Genomic DNA, 26,396 nt, shown 5'->3' with positions numbered 1-26,396 from the left:
TACTTCACACTCGCTCTTTACACCCCTGGCATAATATCGGCGTATCGAGGATGGACATACCCCAGGGATGCACACAGTGAAAGTAAACGTAACTTGTCGTAACCTCCCTGGAGTTTCGAGGATGCCCTTCAGTCTAATGTTAGAGGCATTACGAAAGCTTAATTAAAAAAGGTTCTGTAAGAGCAAGAAGCTGTTTAGTGAGCGACATTTTTATATAAAAATAAAGCTGTACGATAACGAACCAAAAAAAAAGAAAGAAAAATTTCCGGATCAACAAAGATATCTACAATATCGACATAAAAAGCCATCAAACCTATCCAGCTCTCATAATGCTTATTGCATAAAAATTATCATTTTCCAAATGGCCATACCCTGATTTGTAGCGAATGAGTCGGTCTTCAAAATAAGTCGATTTCAAAACTAAATTATGTGCTGATTGCAGGGAGAGTATCTTTAAATAAACCGGTCTTAGGAATAAACTTTTCCTAAAATAAGCCATGCAATTCTTATATATAGTATTCATTATTCATCATTTATTTATAGGCCGCTGGTTATTTTTAGATTTGTGGTTATGCTTTTATGTATAAGGAAGGAAATTCATTGTCACTTTCGTATCTCAGACGTTCGGGACGACAAAGGTAAATAACTAGGCGGTTTATGCTTCAAATGGTTCATATTTGTTGAACATAATTCATCGGAATTACTAAGGCGACAGTCTCTTTGTCTTATACATTTTGAATGTAGATTTCCGAATTTGGCCAATTATATTCTTGTTTTATTTCATGTTCAATTAAAAAAACCCTCAATACTTACTAGTTGATAGTATATTCTAGTCTTGAATAATATAGACCTTTCATTTGATAATATACTTTTCCTTACTAACAATTATAGTGTATTTTTATGACGTGCTTCCAAATGAATAATAATGAATAATTCAAACATTCAACTGAATAGGATTGTTGTTAACAAAGTGCAGTCGCGGAAAATACAGCTGATTTTAAGAGGATCTCAAGAAAATGACATTATTTAATCATTAACGAATAATTATTGATAAATCAATATGAGAGATGGAAAGGTAAAATGATTGTCCGCCATGCATATCATTAAATGACGTCATAATACCTGTTGTAATTCTAACTCTGAGTTGAAGTTTGCCGTTACACCAGTTATCAATTTTCCAAACTTAGATAATCCACCTGAATTTCTGTAATGGTGTCAAATAATTTAGAATAATCCTCAAAAATGCTTTGTAATAATGTCAAACAATTTAGAATTATACCAACCAGATCTGTATTGATGTCAAACAATTTAGAATCATACTAATCAGATCTGTATTGATGTCAAACAATTTAGAATTATACCAACCAGATCTGTATTGATGTCAAACAATTTAGAATTATACCAACCAGATCTGTATTGATGTCAAACAATTTAGAATAATCCCCAAACTCGCTTTGTAATAATGTCAAACAATTTAGAATTATACCAACCAGATCTGTCTTGATGTCAAACAATTTGGAATAATCCCCAAATTTGCTTTGTAATAATATCAAAACAATTCAGAATTATACCAACCAGACCTGTAAAGATGTCAACAATTAAGAATAGTTCCCAAAAATGTGCTGCAATGATGGCAAACAATTTAGAATTATTCCCACCAGATCTGCAACGATGTCAAACAATTTAGAATAACCCAAACTCGGTTTGTAATAATATCAAACAATTGATAACATTTTCAACCAGATTTTTGTAATAATGTCGAACAATCAAGAATTTAATTTCTACAACATTGTCATACAATTAAGAAAACCGTTGACATGAATTTCTGTGCTGGCGACTTCCATTTCAGGTATACGTAATCCAGACCACCTAAGTTTATTTTCTCATTAGTATATTTATATAAACCTCTGGACACGTGAGTGGTGTGTTGTAAACAAAAATCGCGCATATGCAATAGGTTTCATGTTGAAGCATATAGGATATTTTAGTCCGGGGTATAACGTCATCAGCTAGGGTCATATAGCCATATCCGAAGAGATGGTTTTGATTTGTATTGATCTTATCGCAACGGCAAAGGTATGCTTGAGGACAAGTATCTTGTGGACACAGCATGGAACAAAGAGCAAATATGAAAAAAAAGAAGAAAAAAGTTATGTTTGGGGAAAGGTTTCATGGAGAGAAAGCACAGAAAAAAGAGCAGAAGTGGAAAAAAAGGAATAGTAACATAAAGACCATTCATGTTCAGTTTCGTTTTTCAATCGGTTTCGATATACAGTATGTGATATCAAAATGTTAATTTCTACACAAAGAATATACTTGTTTAATGTGTCACAACGTTTAAAGACCGACATGTATTTGTAGAGAGGCATTAAAGCAAAATTATTTTTTCAATTCGTAATAAATCCTGAACCCCATTTTTTTTTAAACTGACCAATGTCTCATTAATATTTCTTATCTTGAAAAATCCTAAACTTAAAAATCTCTATGGGAAAGCTTACACAATAAAAGGATTTTTTTTTCTCAATAATGCCATCCAATCAGAATGAATGCGTTTAAGGAACACTGATGAAAAAAGGGATCGGAAACAGTTTAATAAAATAAAACGTTCGGCGTTTTGTTTTTGTTCTGTATTTACGGAGCACTAACTAACATCACTAAAAATAAGACAGTTACACATTTGTATTTACGATTATTGAAAACCTGTCGCTAAACAACAACATCAGTAACTATTCACCTATACTATAAAAACAACTATCCATGCATCTAACGGATGTGACGTCATAAACATATGTGACGTCATCCTACCTGTTGTTGTTCTATCTCTGTGTTGAACTTTGACAAAACACGGCTAACTAACTTGGACAACTTTGCAACTCTGTATGACGTAATGGAAAACAAACAGAGGAACTGATATAAAAAGGAACCGCAAAATTAATGAAAGGAAATTGAAATTAAGAAAATATAAAATCAAAATGAAAACCGATGAATAAAGTAGAATAGGTTCAGGTGTTCAGGAAGAGTAAGCGTCCTATGTGTCTTCCTCGTCCGCCATTTAAAGCAATTCAGGTTGTGTGACGTCATCTCAATGAGAACCCGTAGGGTGATAACAGAACAATTAGGCATGAATGGGCTCAGGGGAAGGATAAGATGGCTGTTCATTATCTGTTCTAAAACGTATATCGAAATACGGGTGAAGGTCAACAAGGCCATAACAAGGACAGATTTGATGCTGGAAAGTTTAGGTATATCATATTATGTTTTAACAAAAATGCTACAGCGCCGACACCATATACAAAGCGTTTATAAAAATTATGTAATTTCATACAATTTCAATTAACACCAAAAAACAAATTAACAATTTAACACAGAGCCCTAAAATGATCTCTTTTTACACGGAAAATAACACAGATATAGAGGCGGTAAAGGGGATGTATTTCGGATGCAATTAACTACTAATATGTTGGTAATATTCACTGAAGATTAAATTTCGCTTTTAATCGTGGTAAGCATACATAAGTCGAAAAAATACTAGTATACAGATACAAATTAATGTTTAAGTGTTCACTGTAGAATATTTACAAGGTGATGTTGCGCAAAATGCAATTCCGGTAAAATATTTTTGACAAGAAAACCGCGAAATATTACCACCGTGAAATGTACCAACTGTACAGTCTTCATTTACTTTGCATTCAAAAGATAAAAAAAAAGAAACTCAATCTTTTGGAAGGTTGTAAAAGGGTAATGTATGTAACGTTTAGCATTATGTACAATACACATTTCTTGTTTACAATCAATCATAATCATTCTTTTGTCGGCGATGCAGCATTTTCAAATGGTAACTTGGAATACTCCTTAGCTTCCTGAAAATATGCGACTGCAAATTACTCTAGGAAAACCCTTAAAATTAATCGCAGTGAAATATAACTGGTTTACAGTAATGCTCCTTTCATAAGTTTATAGGCGCGATAGGATATTAAAGCATAGTTGATGTGTAGCGCATTAGGGACATCGATTAAAACCAGTAAAATATGTAGATACTATGTTTGCGTTGTGGTCGCTAATTAAGTAATTGATTTCAGTTTTGGATATCGATACTGTAAACTTACTAAATTTTGCACTTTCATATTTAAGCGCATAGCCATATTCAAACATATCAATTATGATCAAAATGATGACATTATACAGAAACTATCATTTGTACAATAATTTAGCGGATTATTTCTATCGCGTAAATAAAAGCTACCGCTAAAATATGTGAATTTACAGTAAGTATAATATGGAAAGATTGTTTACACAAATATTTTTATGGAAATTGTATGAACTTTGTATCAAATTTATAAATTTAAATAGCTTATATAGAAAGATGTTTTAAACCTTTAATACTTACTCGTTCATGAGGAAATCCCAGTGTCCGCGGACGAAATCCCAGGCAAGAGCCCTTCCGATTGGATTATTAGATATATAGACGATTACACTTGTGGCATCCTGCTTACGAATCTTATCGGGTGTTATAGAATAAACTAGATATCTGAAAACATATAAAGACATGATATTTTATTGATGTGAGTTTGCAAATATATCAGTGTCTTAAAATATGAGATTAGGGAATTTGATTAATGCAAATTTGCAAATCTATCAATATATCTGAAAATATAAGTGAGGGAATTTGATTAATATGAATTTGCAAATCTATCAGTGTCTTAAAATATAAAATTGAAGAATTTGATTAGTGTAAATTTGCAAATCTATAAATATCTTCAAATATAAAATTAGGGAATTTGATTTATGTAAATTTGCAAATCTTTCAATATATTAAAATATGAAGTAAGGGAATGTGATTAATATGAATTTGCAAATCTATAAATATCTTAAAATAGAAAGTTAGGGAATTTGATTAATATGAATTTGCAAATCTATAAATATCTTACAATGCAAAGTTAGGGAATGTGATTATTATAAAATTTGCAAATCTATCAATATCTTAAAATATAAAGTTAGGGAATTCGATTAATGCAAATTCGCAAATATATCAACATCTGAAAATACAAAGGTACATGATTTCTGCATTTGTGTATCTATAAATATCTGAAAATATAAAGTTATGGCGTTTGATTAATGCAAGTTTTTACAGGTCTATCTATAGATATTTGAATATGCAAAGTTAAGGAATTTGAATAATGTAAGTCTATGTATATATATGAATATCTGAAAATATAACGTAAGACAATAAATGAACGCCATACACAAAAGTGTTACGTCACATATTGTTCCCAAAGTAAAAATGCAAGAATATTAAAAAAATATTTGTCGCACAACAGAAATGCACGCCAAATTCATACACTTGTGCCACATGAGTAATCCAACAAATTCCTTCAGCTTCTAGAAATTTCTTTGTTACGACTGGTGAACATTATAATAAACCCTGAAATTCAAATAAATAATGCAGGATTGTTTTGTTAATTGATAAACCAAGCAAACCCAATTAGTTACAGTATAAAGTGACACTATCGGTTTAATAACAACTTGAGGATAATACAGGTGTCATTAAAACAATATTAGTATATAAATTAACGTCCACGCATATTTGTATATAAATTAACGACCACACATATTTGTATATATATTAACGCCCACGCATTTTTGTATATAAATTAACGCCCACTCATATTTGTATATAAATTAACGACCACACATATTTTACCTGCTAAGAATCCACGTCTCTTTGCTGCAGGCCAAAGCAGCCATAAGTCGGCCCTGTTCTCCTGCCACATTAGACGCCTTAAACATGCGATAGGCGAAGTCCCATTCCTCTACTCCGCCGTGGGCTATGGCCGTACAGTACACTGTGCCTCTCAGTGACGCGTCAATACTGAAACAAATTGTGCGCATTCAAATAAACTTAAAAATCTAATTCACAAGTGTAATTACTTTACAATGATTTGTACATAGAGGATACATGATGTTGTCTAGCGATTCAATGACCAAAATGTTGGAATTGTGTCATGGCCTCGGACCAAAATTAAGGTCTCCCTGCGTTCTATCATGGAAACGGAACAACTTAAGCATGTTTACTCTTTTTTTCAAATCTGCATTTCATTCCACTTTATGATTCTTATAGTGAACTCAAAAGTGTCTCACAATAATCACTGACGGATATGTCGGAATTGTTTGATGGGCTCAGACAAAAAATAAGATCCCCTGCGTTCTATCATGGAAATGGAACAACTATCAACGTTCTATCAAAGAAAAAAAAATAACTAAAATTATTCAAAATATTTTAATCTTCTTTTCATTTTACGTTACAGGACTATTTATACCGAATATACAGTGAACTCGAAAGTGTCTCATAATAATCGAGAGATATGATTTTTTAAATGCTACCATCTCGCTGTATACAAAAGGAAAGCTTCTGAAAACTACAAAACATCACTGTTAAAACAAACATGGAAATTGTCTCACTGATACTGCATTACATACAAAAGTCTGGATAATTATTAAATAACAGATCTGAAATCCCCTAAAATCTAAAACTGTAGCTTATGATAAGGACCGTATTCTTTTGTGTTCGTTAAGAATTTACTTGACCACCTTTTAATGTTATGGCGATAAAACGAAAAAAAAAACCAAACAAACAAACAAACAAAAAATTGTTATAGTTTACGATGAGAGTACACTCAGATTTTCCCATGAAAATTCCGCTTTTATTGATGGACTCTTTTCTCTCAGAAATGTTTACGCCGCTGAATCAGCCAATCAAAAGCGTTAGTTGCATTATGGGCTGATATGATAACATTACTGGCTGATAGAATAAGTTTTTAGGCCAATGACAATGAATGTAACAAGCAAGAATAAACTATTAATTCCAAACCCTACTCAGAGTGTTTATGGATGGCACTTTCAAATATGACATAGATCATAGATACAGAGATAAATATGAAACGGCGACCATTGAATAGTCATAAGTGAAGCCGTGAAATAAAAAAGGGCCTGAATAAATATTACATTCTAGTGACGTGCATTAATTCCATTCTTTTTTTTCTTTTTCTTTTTTTGAAAGAATATGAAAGACATTTTGCATTTTGATTAGCTGGTAGCTATTTATTTATCGCCTACAGGACTTCACCTAGACTGACCACGAGACCCTAAGGTTTTTTTGTTGATAATTGCCACGCTAAATTCTAATACTTGATTATCTGCTCTTAGTTTAAAAGTTAGGGTCTGGTCGTGAATCAGACATATCATGGGGACCAAAATCATCCAGCTCACTTTTATTCATAATTTAATATTCTAGAGTCAGGGGGCCAGTCTAGACTTCACCTATTGCTAGGTTTTGTCGGACCAGCTATAGTGAGTGTTCTGTCGGCTGAATTCAGTAATAGGCGTTTGTATTTTGAGTCAGTGTGCTGTAAGTGTTTGTATCTTAAGTCAGTGTCCTATCGGCGTTTGCATCTTTCAGTCTTTGCCGCTATAATGTACCTTGTATGAATCAAAATAAGTCTAAAATAACGAAAATACTTACGGGTTCGGCGCATTCGGATTTTGTAACCATGATGCAAATAACTGTTTAGACTCCAACACACACTGGTCGATACCATACCCACACGCCTGGGACGCTAAAGTGGCTCGTAAGTATCTAGAAAAGGATTAAATGTAACAGACATGTTATTAACAAATTTAACTATGAGGTTACAGAAAATATCTTATAATCAATATCAAACCATATCATACAGAAATTTCATTTTTCAGACGGAAATTTAGGGAAATCAAAATGTCCCTCGAAATGTAAATATACTTTTATCTAATCAGTTACTGTAAACATACAAGGCTTAACGGTGATCTTTTGTAGCGTTTTTCGCGGTAGAAGAATTTCGCTTAAGGATTTCGATTTGTTCATCTACAATGCTTTATATGGCAAGCATTGTTGGTGAGCTTATTCGCCATACCGCTAATTCTTTTAAATTTGAATTTGCTAAAATTTAAGCGCGCCAAAATATGTACGTTCACAGTATCAAGGTGTATGTGATTTAGACAGGTTAAGTTATAAATGTAAACAAATGTCGAAAGATATTTGAAATTAACCTATCAGCATAAGTTATTTCACAATGGTAGACCTTCATAGTAAATTTCATATCGTGATTTCAGGTCTCTATGTCATACTTACGACTCCAAGTGTGTTGCGCCTGTATTATTCAGTGTTATTTTCGTAAAAGGTTCACGCACTTTATGTTTCATAAATTTCTGAAACAAAACATCAATAGCCATATAAGGCAACGAACGTGTAGGAAATTCCATTGCTGTTGATGTGAGCCTGTCATTAATGAAAGTGTGAGCTATGAAATTAATACAACGTATGTGAACATCTCATTACATTTGTATTGTGTTTATCCCTGAACAGGTATGAGTTTCACCTACCCAACCCAGTGGATTTTATCAGGGTTTCCTGTCTTAGTAAAGACCCCTATCATACTTTGATCAGGACCAACAAGAAATAATGAATTCTATGACGTCCCAAAAATGGTCAACTGGCCAAATAAAGTTTTAGTCTCAAAACATGCATTATCCTCTATGGAGAGATATTTCTCTGTACATGCCAATGTTATCAAACAATTGTTCTCTATAATTGTTATGCTTTGTGTTTTTCTGTCATGACAATCGAACAATTTATCCCGAAAAAAAATCCGTAGTTCTTTGTCTGCAACAACATTATTATCAAAGATCTTGTTTTGAAATTTATTGATGAAAATATCATCCTTAGGCCTATGATCTATATAGTTCGTACAGTGTACTTACACTAAAAGGCCCATACAACTCGGTCCTCTCCAACATAGACTTTACGTAGCCGAGTTCCCCAATGGCGGAGTCCCATACGATATATTCTGGTTCTTTGTCCAGATATTCTACAGTGCTAAGGGCGGTCTCTATCGGCAGGTCACCGGATCTATACAATACAAAGAGACAAAAAAGGTCAGAGGTCACCGGACCAATACCCAGTGAGGACAATACCACTACAGAGGTTATAGGTCACTATACCACCAGAGGTCAGAGGTCATCGGACCAATACCTAAGAGGTAAAGGAGGGAGCCCATGGACTCTGTCCCCTGGCAAGTCTTTAAAAGTGGTAGTTACTACTCTTGCTTACCGATCAGCATTTTGGACTGGGCATGCTGGATAAGAAAATTCCCGAATATCAAAGACGCTACGTTTAAATTTTTAACGTAAATACATAATTGATTTTGCCGGTAAACATCTATCATGCTCTATATATATAACTTAGCAACACAAATGAGGAAGGAAGACAACTTTTTGACTCGTGCCCTGACCGGGCCTCGAACTCACGATCTACGGCACCCAATCGCCTAGCCAGAAGTACCCGCAGCCTATACCGCTGCGCCACATCGGCGTTCTTAAAAAAGAACGTTTCAATGGCGCAGTGATGGTCGGCCCGATACCCTGACATGATCATTGCTGAAGTCGTCTATATTTTTTTTTACTTGTGTGACATTTATTTTTTTTATGAAAAGAAGTGTTGGCACTATAGCATTTTAAACTTTTAAACAAAATGTGGTTTTCTGATCTAGTAATTTGATATTCTCAAACTTACTTCGCAAGGTTCCATGCATCGTTTATAATCTGCGCTCTGTTTACCGGATCTATGACCTAAAATGATTATAAGAAAAGGAATAAATCTTTAAATATGGATTAAGTAAAACATACAGATACTGAATGTAGGACGAAATTGATTAATAGTCAATCTAGTAAAATTGTATCAAATGTAATTCATCGACGTTCTAAAATAGGACAGAACAATAAAATTTGAATTGTTAACAGTATACAAAGAGATGTAAAATATACAGAAACGTCAACTCTGCAGGTCGAATGATAAATACGACACGTGACAAATTAAATCAGTTGTTGCTAACGAAATATCGTAGTGACGTCATGAAAATGTAGATCGAGACACATTAAATCATAGGAAAATAATTATTTTTTCTTTGTTTTCATGGTAAATACTCGAATCTGATTGGTCGAAAAATTCTTTTCATTCTTCTTTGAAAGAAATTCCGAGAATGGCGCCAAAAATGTGACGTCACAATGCGACAATTGACGTTGCGTATTGATTTGAGAAAAAGAATCCCATTTATAACCAGTAAAATTGTACATAAAACATGTTTTAAATTAGAAAATCATTTTCAAAAATTAATTATAAGCGTTGATGTCAATTTTTTTTTTTTAGTTTCATCGGGGTATGAAACAAATTTTGTTTGCAAACTTCTGTAAGAATCCGCTACGCGGATTCATACAGTTTGCAAACAAAATCTGTTTCATACCCCGATGAAACTATAAAAAATACATCAATGCTTAAATAAAGTTTATAAATATCGCCTCAAGGGGAAATTAATTATATCGTCCTAGACAAGTAACATATCCTTGTTCTTAACATTACAATACGAGGCAGAAATTGGAAGAACCTTGTCAGTGATTGGTTAGTTTGAAATCGATACATAATCATTAACAAATGAAAATTCTCCTTACATATTTGCCTCTAAAATAAACAATGGTAAGACATTTGATTTTAGTCTCTGGGATCTAAAATTCCAGATAATATATCCAATTTTTGGTAGCTAAACTAGTATTAATAACATTAAGATTTGGATAGCTCTTTCCAAACACTGAGGTATGGTGTTCCGTTAGGGCCAAATTTCCAATATCGCTCCTTCACTCCTTCGACCTTAACGCGAGGGAGCAAAAACGAGATGACGAAGGAGCGAAAACACGATAGCGAAGGAGCGATTTCGCCATTGTGTTTTCGCTCCTTCGCCATCGTGTTTTCGCTCCTTCGCCACATTATTTTGCCTCCTTCGCCATCGTGTTTTCGCTCCTTTGCTATCGTGTCTTCGCTCCTTCGCTACCTTGTTTCCGCTTCTTCGCCATCGTGTTTTCGCTCCTTCGCGTTTATGTCGAAGGAGCGATATTGGAAATTATGAGAATAAACAGTATAGGTCTGCTTATATTATCCCATGCTAGCAGGAAATTTTCTGTAGACTGGTAAAAGGATGCCCATTAAAAAGGCCAATAGTTTGAGTCCCAACGCGGTCAGGGTATTTGCCATTACTCCTTCCTTCTACATACTCACCAGTGGGTCAGTTTTGAGTTGGTCTACAAGTGCCGCCCAGTTATCCGAGTCATAGTTAACTCGATAATAGCCATATTGTTTGACGTTAGCGATAACCCACGTGTCGCTACTGCTAATAGCGTTAGCGATATAAACTGTAAGATAAAATATATTGTTTGACGTTAGCGATGTTAACTGTAAGATAAAATATATTGTTTGACGTTAGCGATAACCCACGTGTCGCTACTGCTAATAGCGTTAGCGATGTAAACTGTAAGCTAAAATATATTGTTTAACGTTAGCAATTATCCCCGTGACTCTTTTTATAATATGTCGCACAGTGTTAAGTTAGAGAATCAAGATTGTCCGTGCAGGACAAAGAAAGGGAACGTTGAAGAAAGGCAAAACGATTCATCTTGCAAAGAGAAAATAAAAAATATGAAGAAATATGAAGTAAATGTAGAGATTACACAACATACTTGTGTCTGAATCTTTCCGCATCCACTTAACATCGGCGTCCGTCTGGTAAAACATGGGACTCGATGACGTCGTGTAGGTGAAGGGGATCTCCCAACGGTAGCTAAATATAGAATAAAAGCCGACCTCACTTTATTGTAGGAGGGACATTTTCAGCGGTAAAGACACTGAAGTAATACAATGTCATATTACTCTTTGAAATGAAGGCATGAATGTTGGGTAAAATGTAATGCCAAAATGTCCCGGATGTCCTACTTACTTGAACGGGGAGCGGTAGGTACCCGGATGTCCTATTTACTTGTACGGTGAGGGGTAGGTACCCGGATGTCCTGCTTACTTGTACTGTGAGGGTAGGTACCCGAATGTCCTACTTACATTATGTACCTGTACGAAGAGGAATAAGTACCCGGATGTCCCACTTACTTGTACGGTGAGGGAAAGGTACCCGGATGTAAAACTTAATTTGTACGGTGAGGGGTAGGTACCCGGATGTCCTACTTACTTGTACGGTGAGGGGTAGGTACCCGGATGTCCTACTTACTTGTACGGTGAGGGGTAGGTACCCGGATGTCCTACTTACTTGTACGGTGAGGGGTAGGTACCCGGATCTACGGCGTTATAGTCTCTGAGATATCGTTTCTGTGTTGCCTTGAGACCTGTGGCGCCATTTTTGGTGACAGTCACAAGAGGGAAATTCATTTGAAGTGTCCAAGTATCCATAATTTCCTTGACGTCACTTCTGGGCTTGTTTTCCTTAATAGATTGCTAGAGAAACAAGAAACATGTTTTTAACAGCAAAAAAAAAAATATAAAAAAATAGAAATTGAAGAGATATTTTATACCTCCTTCGATGAAATGTATTTATAATGATTTTTAATTTGCTGATAACAAAAGCAAACTTACATTTCCAAGAGCAAACCACAAATCGTCGTGGAAGGCGGCCCCATAGGCCAGACTGCTGAGGTAAGTCTGTGGAAGAGACAACAGTGTGGTAGTGAAAAACAATGGCGGCAATAATCCTATATGCCAGGATGACGCTTTATCAACACACGTATGCATCAACAAATGTGTGCATCAACACACATGTTTATTAACACACGTATGCATCAACAAATGTGTGCATCAACACACGTGCGCATCAACACACGTGTACATCAACACACGTGTACATCAACACACGTGTGCGATAAGGTAGTGAGTTTACCGTTATATTTGTCAGTAGTGAAGACTTACCGTAAGGCCTCGTTTAAAAGTGTCCTCTCCAAGGAAGAACCGCATCATTCGTATTATAGACGCTCCCTGTGAATATTCGGAATTGACATGTTTAGGAGGAAGATAATAAAGGCTAACGGAGAGTTATCATGAATGAGTCTTCGACGAGTTTCATTATTAATATTTTAATGAATTTTAGATAATTTGATACGCCATGAACACGAGTGTTAGTTTTATTTAAGTCAATAACTGTTTTCACAAATGTGTAGCAAGACTTCTCATGTACTTGTACATAGCGACGATCTACATGTCCTTCATTACCGAGATAATAGTGTGACGTCATGGATACATGACGTCACAATAAAATACTTTGTGTATGTTTGTTTTTTCGTTTGATAATAATATGGGCCATATGCTGGAGACCGGCCACAAGTCAGAGTAGCCAATTATGTTGCAGGCTCCATCCTGAAAACAGCCGGACATATTATACTCACATCTACGACAGATTCCTGAATCATACATCCGAGTGATGTAACTAAGACAACTTGCATCCAGTACTACAGTAACACAATCACGACATCCTAGCGTAGAGTTACATAACCACGCCATCTAGTGTCCATCACTAGAATTACATAACCACGCCACCTAGCGTCCAAAATACAGTAACGCAATCACGACACCTAGCGTCGAGTTTTGAATTTAGACGCCATCTACCCTCCATCACTAGAATTACATTATCACGCCACCTAGCGCCAACCACTAGTTGTTACGTAACAACACCACCTAGCGCCAACAACTACTTATGTAACCACGCCACCTAGCGTCCAAAATACAGTAACGTAACCACGCCACCTAGCGTCCAACTCTACAGGTTACGTATCTACACCACCTGACGTCAGTCATTACATTACAGCGATGGAGTGTGAAATCGACCGCTTTAAATATCAGAAGTATGTATGTGTTGAAATTCACCTATCAGATATTTCGTTCAACATTTATCCTTGCAACGCGGGTGTGTAAACAAATATTTAAGTATTAGAAATGGAGCAACAGTAAGTAATTCTAATCTTGTGATAACAAACCTTTCCATAGGATATACGGTCAAATATTTCATTAATTTCGTCAGGATGCGATACAGGAACATAAACCGGATGTGACGTCACTAGACCGTCGAAGTTGAAAACACTCTGTATATCCTCAACGACAAATTGATCAAACTGAAAGTGTAGAAGAAAATGTTTGGTAAGCACATCATTAATTTAATAAATAAATAATTATGATTTATAAAGTAAATATACGTGAAAGTAACAGTTATGTTAAGGAATACAATTTATTTTTCAACATTCATGATGTCATAACAACCTTAGCGTCTGTACATGTCCCATGAATCGCGTTACCTAGCACATCTTTACGAATACGCCAAAGACATACACCAACAAATCTACACCCTAGATCGTTAAATACCCACACATGCACGCTCTAAGATTGCAAATTGGACAATGAAATATAGCATCAAATGTCACCTAATATAAAATTACGGGTAAATATTGGTATGTGATTCGATACCCCTACAGATACATTTTTGTTTTTATAGTATGGAGGTAGCTTAACAGGACTTGAAAATGTATGAGGTCACGTGGGATTTCTCTTGGCAATCAGGTTTACCCCCACGACAAAGTTCCTCGTGAGCGTCCAGTCGAGCAACCAAAAGTGATTGGTATGACATAATATCACTTATTTCATAATCGGTGTTCAATAGAATTTAATATCAAAAATAAAATGTAATGAATTAGATTGTGTACTATAGTCATAAATACCATTTTCCAGTCCGGATGGACAAAATCTACTCCCATGTACTCCACGAAGCTGGCGAAGCCCTCATTCAACCAGAGATCATCCCACCAGGATGGTGTGACCAGGTTCCCGAACCACTGCAACAAACGCAGAGCAATTATAATAAGCAAAACAAGACATCTGGGCCCAGTTGTACAAACGGTGATGAGGCTAATCTCAATTTAATAACAAATTTAAATCCTTAAAAAAAAAAAAAATTCTGGTACACCTAATTTGACAAAATTTGACAATTTTACGGAACATTTTCTTCCTTCCTGTTTATTCTAAGGAACGCACACAGGTTTTGAAGTAAAGGAGAAATGAGATTTTACCTAATCAAGTGGGTCATGGTGTTATTTTTCATAACTGAAACATCTCGGTAAATTACAATATTTACGAAAACACGGTTCAATATGATACCATTTATGTATGATTAAGTACATGTGAAAACAAATTTTGGAACATTAGAAAAGCATTGGTTTGTAAATAATGTTACGAAAGATCACTGTAGGTTAAGGTTAAGATTCCTGATAGTTATTACCCGAAATTCTTCAGACTTTTACATTACATGTCTTAATAACATTTTGAGTTAGATCTCAGGCCAGTCAATTTTAAGATTTCCAATTGTTGCTGTTCTGTCTGACATTATCGTGACACAGATACGATATATCAATACTCACGCTATTTACTTTTAATGAAATCCACTAATGTAACTAGGTATTGCTGGAATGTTACTACTAAGAAATGGAAAATTAACAGTTCTATGTTTTACGCTGTTCATGGATTCAGAGATAAGCTTACCATCACTGTTATAATGTCACTATAACACCTTGAAAGGTGGACAGGGATTCCTGACATACGACGGTTAATAATTTGTGCCAACTCCATGTGAAAAGTGTATGATGATTAAATCATCTGATATATGTAAATCCGATCAATATCAGAAAAACATAAATCAGATTTTGATTGATAACCTGTAGACATTTCTCACTTTGTTTTTCTCCGAATGATCTGAAATGTAGCTCCAATTTCCTAAAGTATGGAGAGGTGCGGCCCCAGTCTCGTTCAACCAAACGCTTGATTACTATACGCGTTCTTTCAATCGGAACACCACGCCTCCGTCTGCGAACTAGTTTCGAAGAAAATGACGAGGGGTTCCGATTGGCGTTCTTTGTGTCGCGAATCATGGCAGTCAAAAAGAGTCTGGTTGAAAGAGACGAGAGCGCCCCCTATGTTTACCTGATGAGCCAACTCATGGGAGACAACTACAGCAACCCTCTGTTTGTTGACCTCGGAGGATTCCAGGGGATCATACAACATGGCCGTCTCCCGGTACGTAATCAACCCCCAATTCTCCATGGCGCCGGCAGCGAAGTCAGGAAGAGCGATCATGTCTACAAAATAATGAATCAGATATCACCAACGGTAAACATCTTGTAAAATACTGTTCAACATGTCTTTTTTTTCAGAGAACATACGCTACATAATATTCGAGCACTCTACCATCAAATCTGGCGAAAACACTAAGGCAATCTTCGGAATTTTTAAAGGTCAGAAGAATTTCATGAAATGATATAAAGTTATGCGAACACTATCCTCAATATTATGTCATTTTGACTGAAATCGCTGAAGCTCTTGTCAGTTGTTGGACATTTCCAGTGTTGTTTTCCTCTTGGTCGCTGACTTCCCTTTGCTTCTCGGGACTTGTAATTTCAATATCAAATAATATAATTGAAAAGACCAGAAGACATTTAACAGGCAGGTTACTCTGTCATGCTTGGTTAAAAATTAGTATTTAAATATTTCTGATAGAAATACGATTGAAGTAATACCGTCGATGTAATAACCCATTTCTCGTGAGAGTTACCTCCCCTCAAACAAGCCAACATTCAAAAGAATTTTGTCTATGGAATTCAATAAGAGACAGCTTCCTGTTTACTGCCTACTGCCTTCTACCTCGACGAACAACCTACTGTGTCCTGCCCAAAGCGATCTTTCTATTGCGTCCTGCTTTCAACGTACTGCCTAAAGCATCCTACATACAGAATCCTTCCTACCGCGTCCTACATATAGAATCCTGTCTACTGTGTCCTACATACAGAATCCTGTCTACTGTGTCCTACATACAGAATCCTGCCTACTGCGTCCTACATACAGAATCCATCCTACTGCGTCCTACATACAGAATCCATCCTACCGCGTCCTACATACAGAATCCTGTCTACTGTGTCCTACATACAGAATCCTGCCTACTGCGTCCTACATACAGAATCCATCCTACTGTGTCCTACATACAGAATCCTTCCTACTGTGTCCTACATACAGAATCCTTCCTACTGTGTCCTACATACAGAATCCTGTCTACTGTGTCCTACATACAGAATCCTGTCTACTGTGTCCTACATACAGAATCCTGCCTACTGCGTCCTACATACAGAATCCATCCTACTGTGTCCTACATACAGAATCCTGCCTACTGCGTCCTACATACAGAATCCATCCTACTGTGTCCTACATACAGAATCCTTCCTACTGTGTCCTACATACAGAGTCCTGTCTGCTGTGTCCTACATACAGAATCCTGTCTACTGTGTACTACATACAGAATCCTGTCTACTGTGTCCTACATACAGAATCCTGCCTACTGCGTCCTACATACAGAATCCATCCTACTGCGTCCTACATATAGAATCCTTCCTACTGTGTCCTACATACAGAATCCTTCCTACTGTGTCCTACATACAGAGTCCTGTCTGCTGTGTCCTACATACAGAATCCTGTCTACTGTGTCCTACATACAGAATCCTGTCTACTGTGTCCTACATACAGAATCCTTCCTACTGTGTCCTACATACAGAATCCTTCCTACTGTGTCCTACATACAGAGTCCTGTCTGCTGTGTCCTACATACAGAATCCTGTCTACTGTGTCCTACATACAGAATCCTGTCTACTGTGTCCTACATACAGAATCATGTCTACTGTGTCCTACATACAGAATCCTGTCTACTGTGACCTACATACAGAATCCTGTCTACTGTGACCTACATACAGAATCCATCCTACTTTGTCATACATACAGAATCCATCCTACCGCGTCCTACATACAGAATCCTGTCTACTGTGTCCTACATACAGAATCATGTCTACTGTGTCCTACGTACAGAATCCTGTCTACTGTGTCCTACATACAGAATCCTGTCTACTGTGTCCTACATACAGAATCCTGTCTACTGTGTCCTACATACAGAATCATGTCTACTGTGTCCTACGTACAGAATCCTGTCTACTGTGTCCTACATACAGAATCCTGTCTACTGTGTCCTACATACAGAATCATGTCTACTGTGTCCTACATACAGAATCCTGTCTACTGTGTCCTACATACAGAATCATGTCTACTGTGTCCTACATACAGAATCCTGTCTACTGTGTCCTACATACAGAATCCTGTCTACTGTGTCCTACATACAGAATCCTGTCTACTGTGTCCTACATACAGAATCCTGTCTATTGTGTCCTACATACAGAATCCTGCCTACTGCGTCCTACATACAGAATCCTGTCTAATGTGTCCTACATACAGAATCCTGTCTAATGTGACCTACATACAGAATCCTGCCTACTGCGTCCTACATACAGAATCCTTCCTACTGTGTCCTACATACAGAATCATGTCTACTGTGTCCTACATACAGAATCATGTCTACTGTGTCCTACATACAGAATCCTGTCTACTGTGACCTACATACAGAATCCATCCTACTTTCTCATACATACAGAATCCATCCTACCGCGTCCTACATACAGAATCCTGTCTACTGTGTCCTACATACAGAATCCTGTCTACTGTGTCCTACGTACAGAATCCTGTCTACTGTGTCCTACATACAGAATCCTGTCTATTGTGTCCTACATACAGAATCCTGCCTACTGCGTCCTACGTACAGAATCCTGTCTACTGTGTCCTACATACAGAATCCTGTCTACTGTGTCCTACGTACAGAATCCTGTCTACTGTGTCCTACATACAGAATCCTGTCTACTGTGACCTACATACAGAATCCTGTCTACTGTGACCTACATACAGAATCCTGTCTAATGTGTCCTACATACAGAATCCTGTCTACTGTGTCCTACATACAGAATCCTGTCTAATGTGTCCTACATATAGAATCCGGTCTAATGTGACCTACATACAGAATCCTGCCTACTGCGTCCTACATACATAATCCTTCCTACTGTGTCCTACATACAGAATCATGTCTACTGTGTCCTACATACAGAATCCTGTCTACTGTGACCTACATACAGAATCCTGTCTACTGTGTCCTACATACAGAATCCTGTCTACTGTGTCCTACATACAGAATCCTGTCTAATGTGACCTACATACAGAATCCTGTCTAATGTGACCTACATACAGAATCCATCCTACTTTGTCATACATACAGAATCCATACTACCGCGTCCTACATACAGAATCCTGTCTACTGTGTCCTACATACAGAATCATGTCTACTGTGTCCTACGTACAGAATCCTGTCTACTGTGTCCTACATACAGAATCCTGTCTACTGTGTCCTACATACAGAATCATGTCTACTGTGTCCTACGTACAGAATCCTGTCTACTGTGTCCTACATACAGAATCCTGTCTATTGTGTCCTACATACAGAATCCTGCCTACTGCGTCCTACATACAGAATCCTGTCTAATGTGTCCTACATACAGAATCCTGTCTAATGTGACCTACATACAGAATCCTGCCTACTGCGTCCTACATACAGAATCCTTCCTACTGTGTCCTACATACAGAATCATGTCTACTGTGTCCTACATACAGAATCATGTCTACTGTGTCCTACATACAGAATCATGTCTACTGTGTCCTACATACAGAATCATGTCTACTGTGTCCTACATACAGAATCCTGTCTACTGTGACCTACATACAGAATCCATCCTACTTTGTCATACATACAGAATCCATCCTACCGCGTCCTACATACAGAATCCTGTCTACTGTGTCCTACATACAGAATCCTGTCTACTGTGTCCTACGTACAGAATCCTGTCTACTGTGTCCTACATACAGAATCCTGTCTATTGTGTCCTACATACAGAATCCTGCCTACTGCGTCCTACGTACAGAATCCTGTCTACTGTGTCCTACATACAGAATCCTGTCTACTGTGTCCTACGTACAGAATCCTGTCTACTGTGTCCTACATACAGAATCCTGTCTACTGTGACCTACATACAGAATCCTGTCTACTGTGACCTACATACAGAATCCTGTCTAATGTGTCCTACATACAGAATCCTGCCTACTGTGTCCTACATACAGAATCCTGTCTACTGTGTCCTACATACAGAATCCTGTCTACTGTGTCCTACATACAGAATCCTGTCTACTGTGTCCTACATACAGAATCCTGTCTAATGTGTCCTACATACAGAATCCTGTCTACTGTGTCCTACATACAGAATCCTTCCTACTGTGTCCTACATATAGAATCCGGTCTAATGTGACCTACATACAGAATCCTGCCTACTGCGTCCTACATACATAATCCTTCCTACTGTGTCCTACATACAGAATCATGTCTACTGTGTCCTACATACAGAATCCTGTCTACTGTGACCTACATACAGAATCCTGTCTACTGTGTCCTACATACAGAATCCTGTCTACTGTGTCCTACATACAGAATCCTGTCTAATGTGTCCTACATACAGAATCCATCCTACTGTGTCCTACATACAGAATCCTGTCTAATGTGTCCTACATACAGAATCCTGTCTACTGTGTCCTACATACAGAATCCATCCTACTGTGTCCTACATACAGAATCCTGTCTACTGTGACCTACATACAGAATCCTGTCTACTGTGTCCTACATACAGAATCCTGTCTACTGTGTCCTACATACAGAATCCTGCCTACTGCGTCCTACATACAGAATCCTGTCTATTGTGTCCTACATACAGAATCCTGTCTACTGTGTCCTACATACAGAATCCTGTCTAATGTGTCCTACATACAGAATCCATCCTACTGTGTCCTACATACAGAATCCTGTCTACTGTGTCCTACATACAGAATCCTGCCTACTGTGTCCTACATACAGAATCCTGTCTACTGTGTCCTACATACAGAATCCTGTCTACTGTGTCCTACGTACAGAATCCTGTCTACTGTGTCCTACATACAGAATCCTGTATATTGTGTCCTACATACAGAATCCTGCCTACTGCGTCCTACATACAGAATCCTGTCTAATGTGTCCTACATACAGAATCCTGTCTAATGTGACCTACATACAGAATCCTGCCTACTGCGTCCTACATACAGAATCCTTCCTACTGTGTCCTACATACAGAATCATGTCTACTGTGTCCTACATACAGAATCCTGTCTACTGTGACCTACATACAGAATCCTGTCTACTGTGTCCTACATACAAAATCCTGTCTACTGCGTCCTACATACAGAATCCTACCTACTGTGTCCTACATACAGAATCCTGTCTACTGTGTCCTACATACAGAATCCTGTCTACTGTGTCCTACATACAGAATCCTACCTACTGTGTCCTACATACAGAATCCTGTCTACTGTGTCCTACATACAGAATCCTGTTTACTGTGACCTACATACAGAATCCTGTCTAATGTGACCTACATACAGAATCCTACCTACTGCGTCCTACATACAGAATCCTTCCTACTGTGTCCTACATACAGAATCATGTCTACTGTGTCCTACATACAGAATCCTGTCTACTGTGTCCTACATACAGAATCCTGTCTATTGTGTCCTACATACAGAATCCTGTCTACTGTGACCTACGTACAGAATCCTGTCTACTGTGACCTACATACAGAATCCTGTCTACTGTGTCCTACATACAGAATCCTGTCTACTGTGTCCTACATACAGAATCCATCCTACTTTGTCATACATACAGAATCCATCCTACCGCGTCCTACATACAGAATCCTGTCTACTGTGTCCTACATACAGAATCCTGTCTATTGTGTCCTACATACAGAATCCTGTCTACTGTGACCTACGTACAGAATCCTGTCTACTGTGTCCTACATACAGAATCCTGTCTATTGTGTCCTACGTACAGAATCCTGTCTACTGTGTCCTACATACAGAATCCTGTCTATTGTGTCCTACATACAGAATCCTGCCTACTGCGTCCTACATACAGAATCATGTCTACTGTGTCCTACATACAGAATCCTGTCTACTGTGACCTACATACAGAATCCTGTCTACTGTGTCCTACATACAAAATCCTGTCTACTGCGTCCTACATACAGAATCCTTCCTACTGTGTCCTACATACAGAATCCTGTCTACTGTGTTCTACGTACAGAATCCTGTCTACTGTGTCCTACATACAGAATCCTGTCTATTGTGTCCTACATACAGAATCCTGCCTACTGCGTCCTACATACAGAATCCTGTCTAATGTGTCCTACATACAGAATCCTGCCTACTGCGTCCTACATACAGAATCCTTCCTACTGTGTCCTACATACAGAATCATGTCTACTGTGTCCTACATACAGAATCCTGTCTACTGTGACCTACATACAGAATCCTGTCTACTGTGTCCTACATACAAAATCCTGTCTACTGCGTCCTACATACAGAATCCTACCTACTGTGTCCTACATACAGAATCCTGTCTAATGTGTCCTACATACAGAATCCTGTCTAATGTGTCCTACATACAGAATCCTGTCTAATGTGACCTACATACAGAATCGTTCCTAATGCGTCCTACCTACTGCATTATCCTGCCTACTACTTGCGATATATAGATTCCACAGTCAGTCTCGGAAACATGTTTTTATCAACCTCAGTAACACCTACCTTGTTTAGGAAGTGGGAATGATATATTGAAATAGTCTTCAAAGTATGTCAAAATTTCAGTGCCCGTTTTTAGAGCATAGTATGTCTGGTTGATAGCTTCCGGTCGGGCGTAGGTTCCATACTGCAAAGGGAAAAAAATAATATGAAAGAAAATATCAAAATCCGAACAAAACATAAAGATCCACATTGAAGTTATTGAAAATAGCACTAGGAGAATTACACCAGCAGGTTGATACAACCATATACTTACACTCCTGCTTTAATTGACATTTTGTTATCAGGCTCAAATATTTTAATGATACATATTATATATGACGGTGTAACCCGATTGTTTCTGATGTTTTTTCGGCCTTTTAGACATACAATATTGGCTGGCTAACGTCAGCGCTCCAGTCCTGCCATAGTGAAAAAGGCCCGACCTCGGGTCGGCACTTTGTCGTCGGTTTTCAATTATTCAATACAGTCGTGTGGTTCGAAACACATACATATAACGAAACATTTTCAACATCCTGGCCGTATATGGGCATACGGTCCATAATCTAACTCTGAGTTTCCAAACATTTCACGGCCATATGTGTTAATTATGCGGTCAAATATGGGCCTATTTCGAGCGTCTTATATAGTGACTATAATCTAACTATTGTAGAAGTGAACTCACATTGGTTACATGTAATGTGTAGAGAAACAAGAAGTTACAATGCGCAGGTCTAGTCGACTTTGCTCCGTTACTTGGTCCGACTATAGCAACTAGACTTCGTTTGAGCATGCGTCACCATTTGGAAGAACGACAGCGATTGGCTGTTGTTTATACACATATGTAATCACATTAGACGGAACAGCCTAACTATAGTAAATAGTTGACGCCAGGAGAAGGCAATTTTCAGCATTAGGAATTCCCGTGTGACGCGTGATCACGTCAGGTCACATGAACGCGCCCGAGCAGACATTGTGTCGTCTGCAACCTATATGGCTTCGTGAATCCAGATGTTGACGAATTTTCTAAGCTAGCAGGGCCTTAAGATGATATTTACCGGAAATGTTGAAGTTTCATTGAATAGAGCTCGAGTGACTGGAAGACTATTGAAAGGGCACTATTAGAGTCTGACGGCCGAGACCCGTGACCTCCCGAGCCTCTAACGTCCAGTCTCGTCACCACCTGTACATTTTGTACTCGTCCCTACAGAGTGTAGCTGCGCTATGTTCATGCAGTATTATCTTAGAATATGCAGTTATGATAAACTGCAATGTATGCACTATAAAAAACATCATTATGAAAAAACTGTATCAATTCGAACTATTTTGTTTTCTATTGTCGTCGTTAACACTCCCAGCAGCGCCACCTAGTACTTCCGGTAATATTTAGCTGTTCTAGCTAAACTAGCCGTCGTTCTTACGACGTGTATACGATAATCTATTCTGTAAATGTTTTATGAAATACAGTTGTTCCCAAGTGTTAATATCAAGATTGTTTTTAATATTATCATTTTCTGTACCTGCTTCAAGTTTTGAAATTAATTACGGACTTTACTAAGATATTGCTTTTGCTATGGAAACTGTATATTTAGCACAGAGATAAAAGTTTCCATGATGAACAGTGATTTTTATAGAGCATTGGACAAAACATCTCCCTCATCTAAAGTACGCGTAGCCTACTGAGCGTTCTCCTTGTTGAGATAAGAACCGCCAGTCCACAGGGCATTATACATTAACGTCAAATCTAAGTTTCAAAATAATATAAACACAAGAATGTTTAAATATAGGACACTTAAATCAGAAATAATCAGTTTGAAAATCTCAGACAACAAAGTGATGTTGTACGTTCACAAGTGTTAATAATTAAAGCGAGATTACAAAATCGCTTTTCGCTTTGATTGTCTGCCGCGCTTATCGTCCCTTGAACATCCGGGACTTTTTTGAGGCAAGGTTTTCATTGTAGTAGGTAGTGACTACTTCAATGAAAATAACCAGAGCTGTTGGAGAAGATTGTCTCGCCGAAAGACAAAACCACAGCAGCAAAGATCCATGATCTCAGCTGAGAAACATTAACTGCTCCGGGTTGGGATCAGATCTTCACTTCAGATCTTCACCTGGGCCTACTGTGTCTTAACCATTGAGCCATCGCGACTCCTCCATCACACAATTTCGCGCTTAGTTTTAAAGTCATGTTTAAACATTAAAATGTTACCAAATGGTGGTATACAGTCGACATGAATGCAATTTGGATGGCAGATAAATAGAATGAAATATTTATCTGTCACCCAAATTGTATTCATATCGACTGTATACTACCATTTGGTAACAGTTCAATGCTTATACTTACATTCATAAAGATTGTTTTTTTAGTGTAGGTTATGACGCGTTTAAGTTTGCCGCTTACCCTATCAATGACGTCATCAAGTTCAAACACCGGAACAGCCGATATTTCCAGAAGTAATAATATAGTCCTTCATGTCGTTATTAAAAGCAAACACATAAAATGGTTTTTACACAAATTTGGCTTTGATTTTGATTTCATATACGTTTGTAAATATCCTTCAAATTGTTCACAAATGCATAATTTCTTATTGTTTAAAATCAAAGCCGTTTTTTCTGCGCAATTATACGGTTAACATTTAGAAGTGATGCGGCGTTGAACGGGTATTCCACAGGACAGACTCGATTCATCGGAAACACTTATGTTTCTATTGACTGGATTTACGATATTTTCAGAAGAATACCAGCTTTTAAATTCTAGATGAATGTCGTCTTGACAGTAGGCGAAACAGATTCCAGTCTTACCCGTCGCTTCCCAGCTACATTTTTATGACAGCATGTTAAAGCGTCAGGATGATTTCCTCATCCAATCAAACACGCCGTTACATCAACCTCAGATGAGGTCACAGAGTATATCCCACAATGCAAACTATCGCACATATATACATTTTATGGCACAAATATATATTTTATTACACGTAAATATTTTTATTGCATATATATATATATTTTATTGCATATATATTTGTTATTGTTTTACACAAATAGAAATGTTGCTCATGAATATATCTTATTGCATATATATATTTTATTGCATATATACATTATATATATTTATATATACATGTATTGTTGCACAGCATAATCCCCCAAAGAGCGGCACGATGAAGCCGCGAAAGTACTAGGGAGACAGCAGATCTGTGTTTGACTTTTTATTCTATAATTGTTGCGCATATATTTAAAATTATTTAATATTGCAACATTTGACACGCCATATTTCATAAAGGTACTGTTTTTATGGAAAATATTCAATCTGTTTTTATCTATTTATTTTTTTTTTTTTTTTATTTATTTATTTTTTTTTTTATTTTAATATGAAATGCATCCTATATATACTGTATAGATCTATCTATAATTGTAAAAATAAAATAAATCTTTATTGGTTTATATTTTGTCATGACGGTCGTTTAGTGGAGAATGCATTTTTTTTTTTTAATTTCAATATGAAATACATCATATATATATACCGTATAGATCTATCTATAATTGTAAAAATTAAATAAATCTTTATTTGTTTATTTGTTTATTTATTTATTTGTCATTGCGATTCATTTTGAGGAATCAATGATTAATTATACAGGTTCTTGTTTTCACGTAAACGCAGGGCGACCACATTAACTTATCACAATTACGGTGTAGTAACATATCTTAATTATCTTAACGTTACGAAGTAATTAACTTTTCATTTGAGAGTCATTAATGGCACATGATGAGAAGAATTTAATTGTCAAATCCAAACAAAATGTAATCTTTATTTTAGAAATTAATTAATGAAAACAACAACCTTTTTTACTGAGAACAATCAATATTGTCTGTCTCGCTTTTCATGAAA

The 26,396-nt window shown here is 37.0% G+C and overlaps 1 protein-coding gene across 5 annotated transcripts in view; it reads right to left on the bottom strand.

The window, feature by feature from the left end:
* Positions 1 to 26,396, bottom strand: part of LOC117315084 (aminopeptidase N-like) — a 42,738-nt gene that overhangs the window by 6,156 nt on the left and 10,186 nt on the right. For 3 of the 5 annotated variants that reach the window (XM_033869226.1, XM_033869227.1, XM_033869225.1), the window contains exons 4-18: positions 22,532 to 22,652; positions 15,875 to 16,029; positions 14,620 to 14,733; positions 13,885 to 14,019; positions 12,824 to 12,889; positions 12,494 to 12,559; positions 12,171 to 12,355; positions 11,593 to 11,693; positions 11,135 to 11,268; positions 9,602 to 9,657; positions 8,791 to 8,938; positions 8,162 to 8,238; positions 7,520 to 7,633; positions 5,702 to 5,869; positions 4,388 to 4,528 (exon numbers count right to left, since the gene is read on the bottom strand). In XM_033869226.1, coding sequence (XP_033725117.1) covers positions 4,388 to 4,528; positions 5,702 to 5,869; positions 7,520 to 7,633; positions 8,162 to 8,238; positions 8,791 to 8,938; positions 9,602 to 9,657; positions 11,135 to 11,268; positions 11,593 to 11,693; positions 12,171 to 12,355; positions 12,494 to 12,559; positions 12,824 to 12,889; positions 13,885 to 14,019; positions 14,620 to 14,733; positions 15,875 to 16,029; positions 22,532 to 22,652 — 1,781 coding nt within the window. Of the gene's footprint in view, positions 1 to 1,122; positions 1,205 to 2,805; positions 2,876 to 4,387; positions 4,529 to 5,701; positions 5,870 to 7,519; positions 7,634 to 8,161; positions 8,239 to 8,790; positions 8,939 to 9,601; positions 9,658 to 11,134; positions 11,269 to 11,592; positions 11,694 to 12,170; positions 12,356 to 12,493; positions 12,560 to 12,823; positions 12,890 to 13,884; positions 14,020 to 14,619; positions 14,734 to 15,874; positions 16,030 to 22,531; positions 22,653 to 26,396 lie in introns of all 5 variants that reach the window. The other 2 variants (XM_033869229.1, XM_033869228.1) reach the window with 2 other exon arrangements.

Source organism: Pecten maximus, chromosome 17 (genome assembly GCF_902652985.1).
Source record: "Pecten maximus chromosome 17, xPecMax1.1, whole genome shotgun sequence".
NCBI classification, from domain to species: Eukaryota; Metazoa; Mollusca; class Bivalvia; order Pectinida; family Pectinidae; genus Pecten; species Pecten maximus.
Note: the sequence above shows the minus strand (reverse complement) of the source record. Positions and strands in the feature narration are given on the sequence as shown.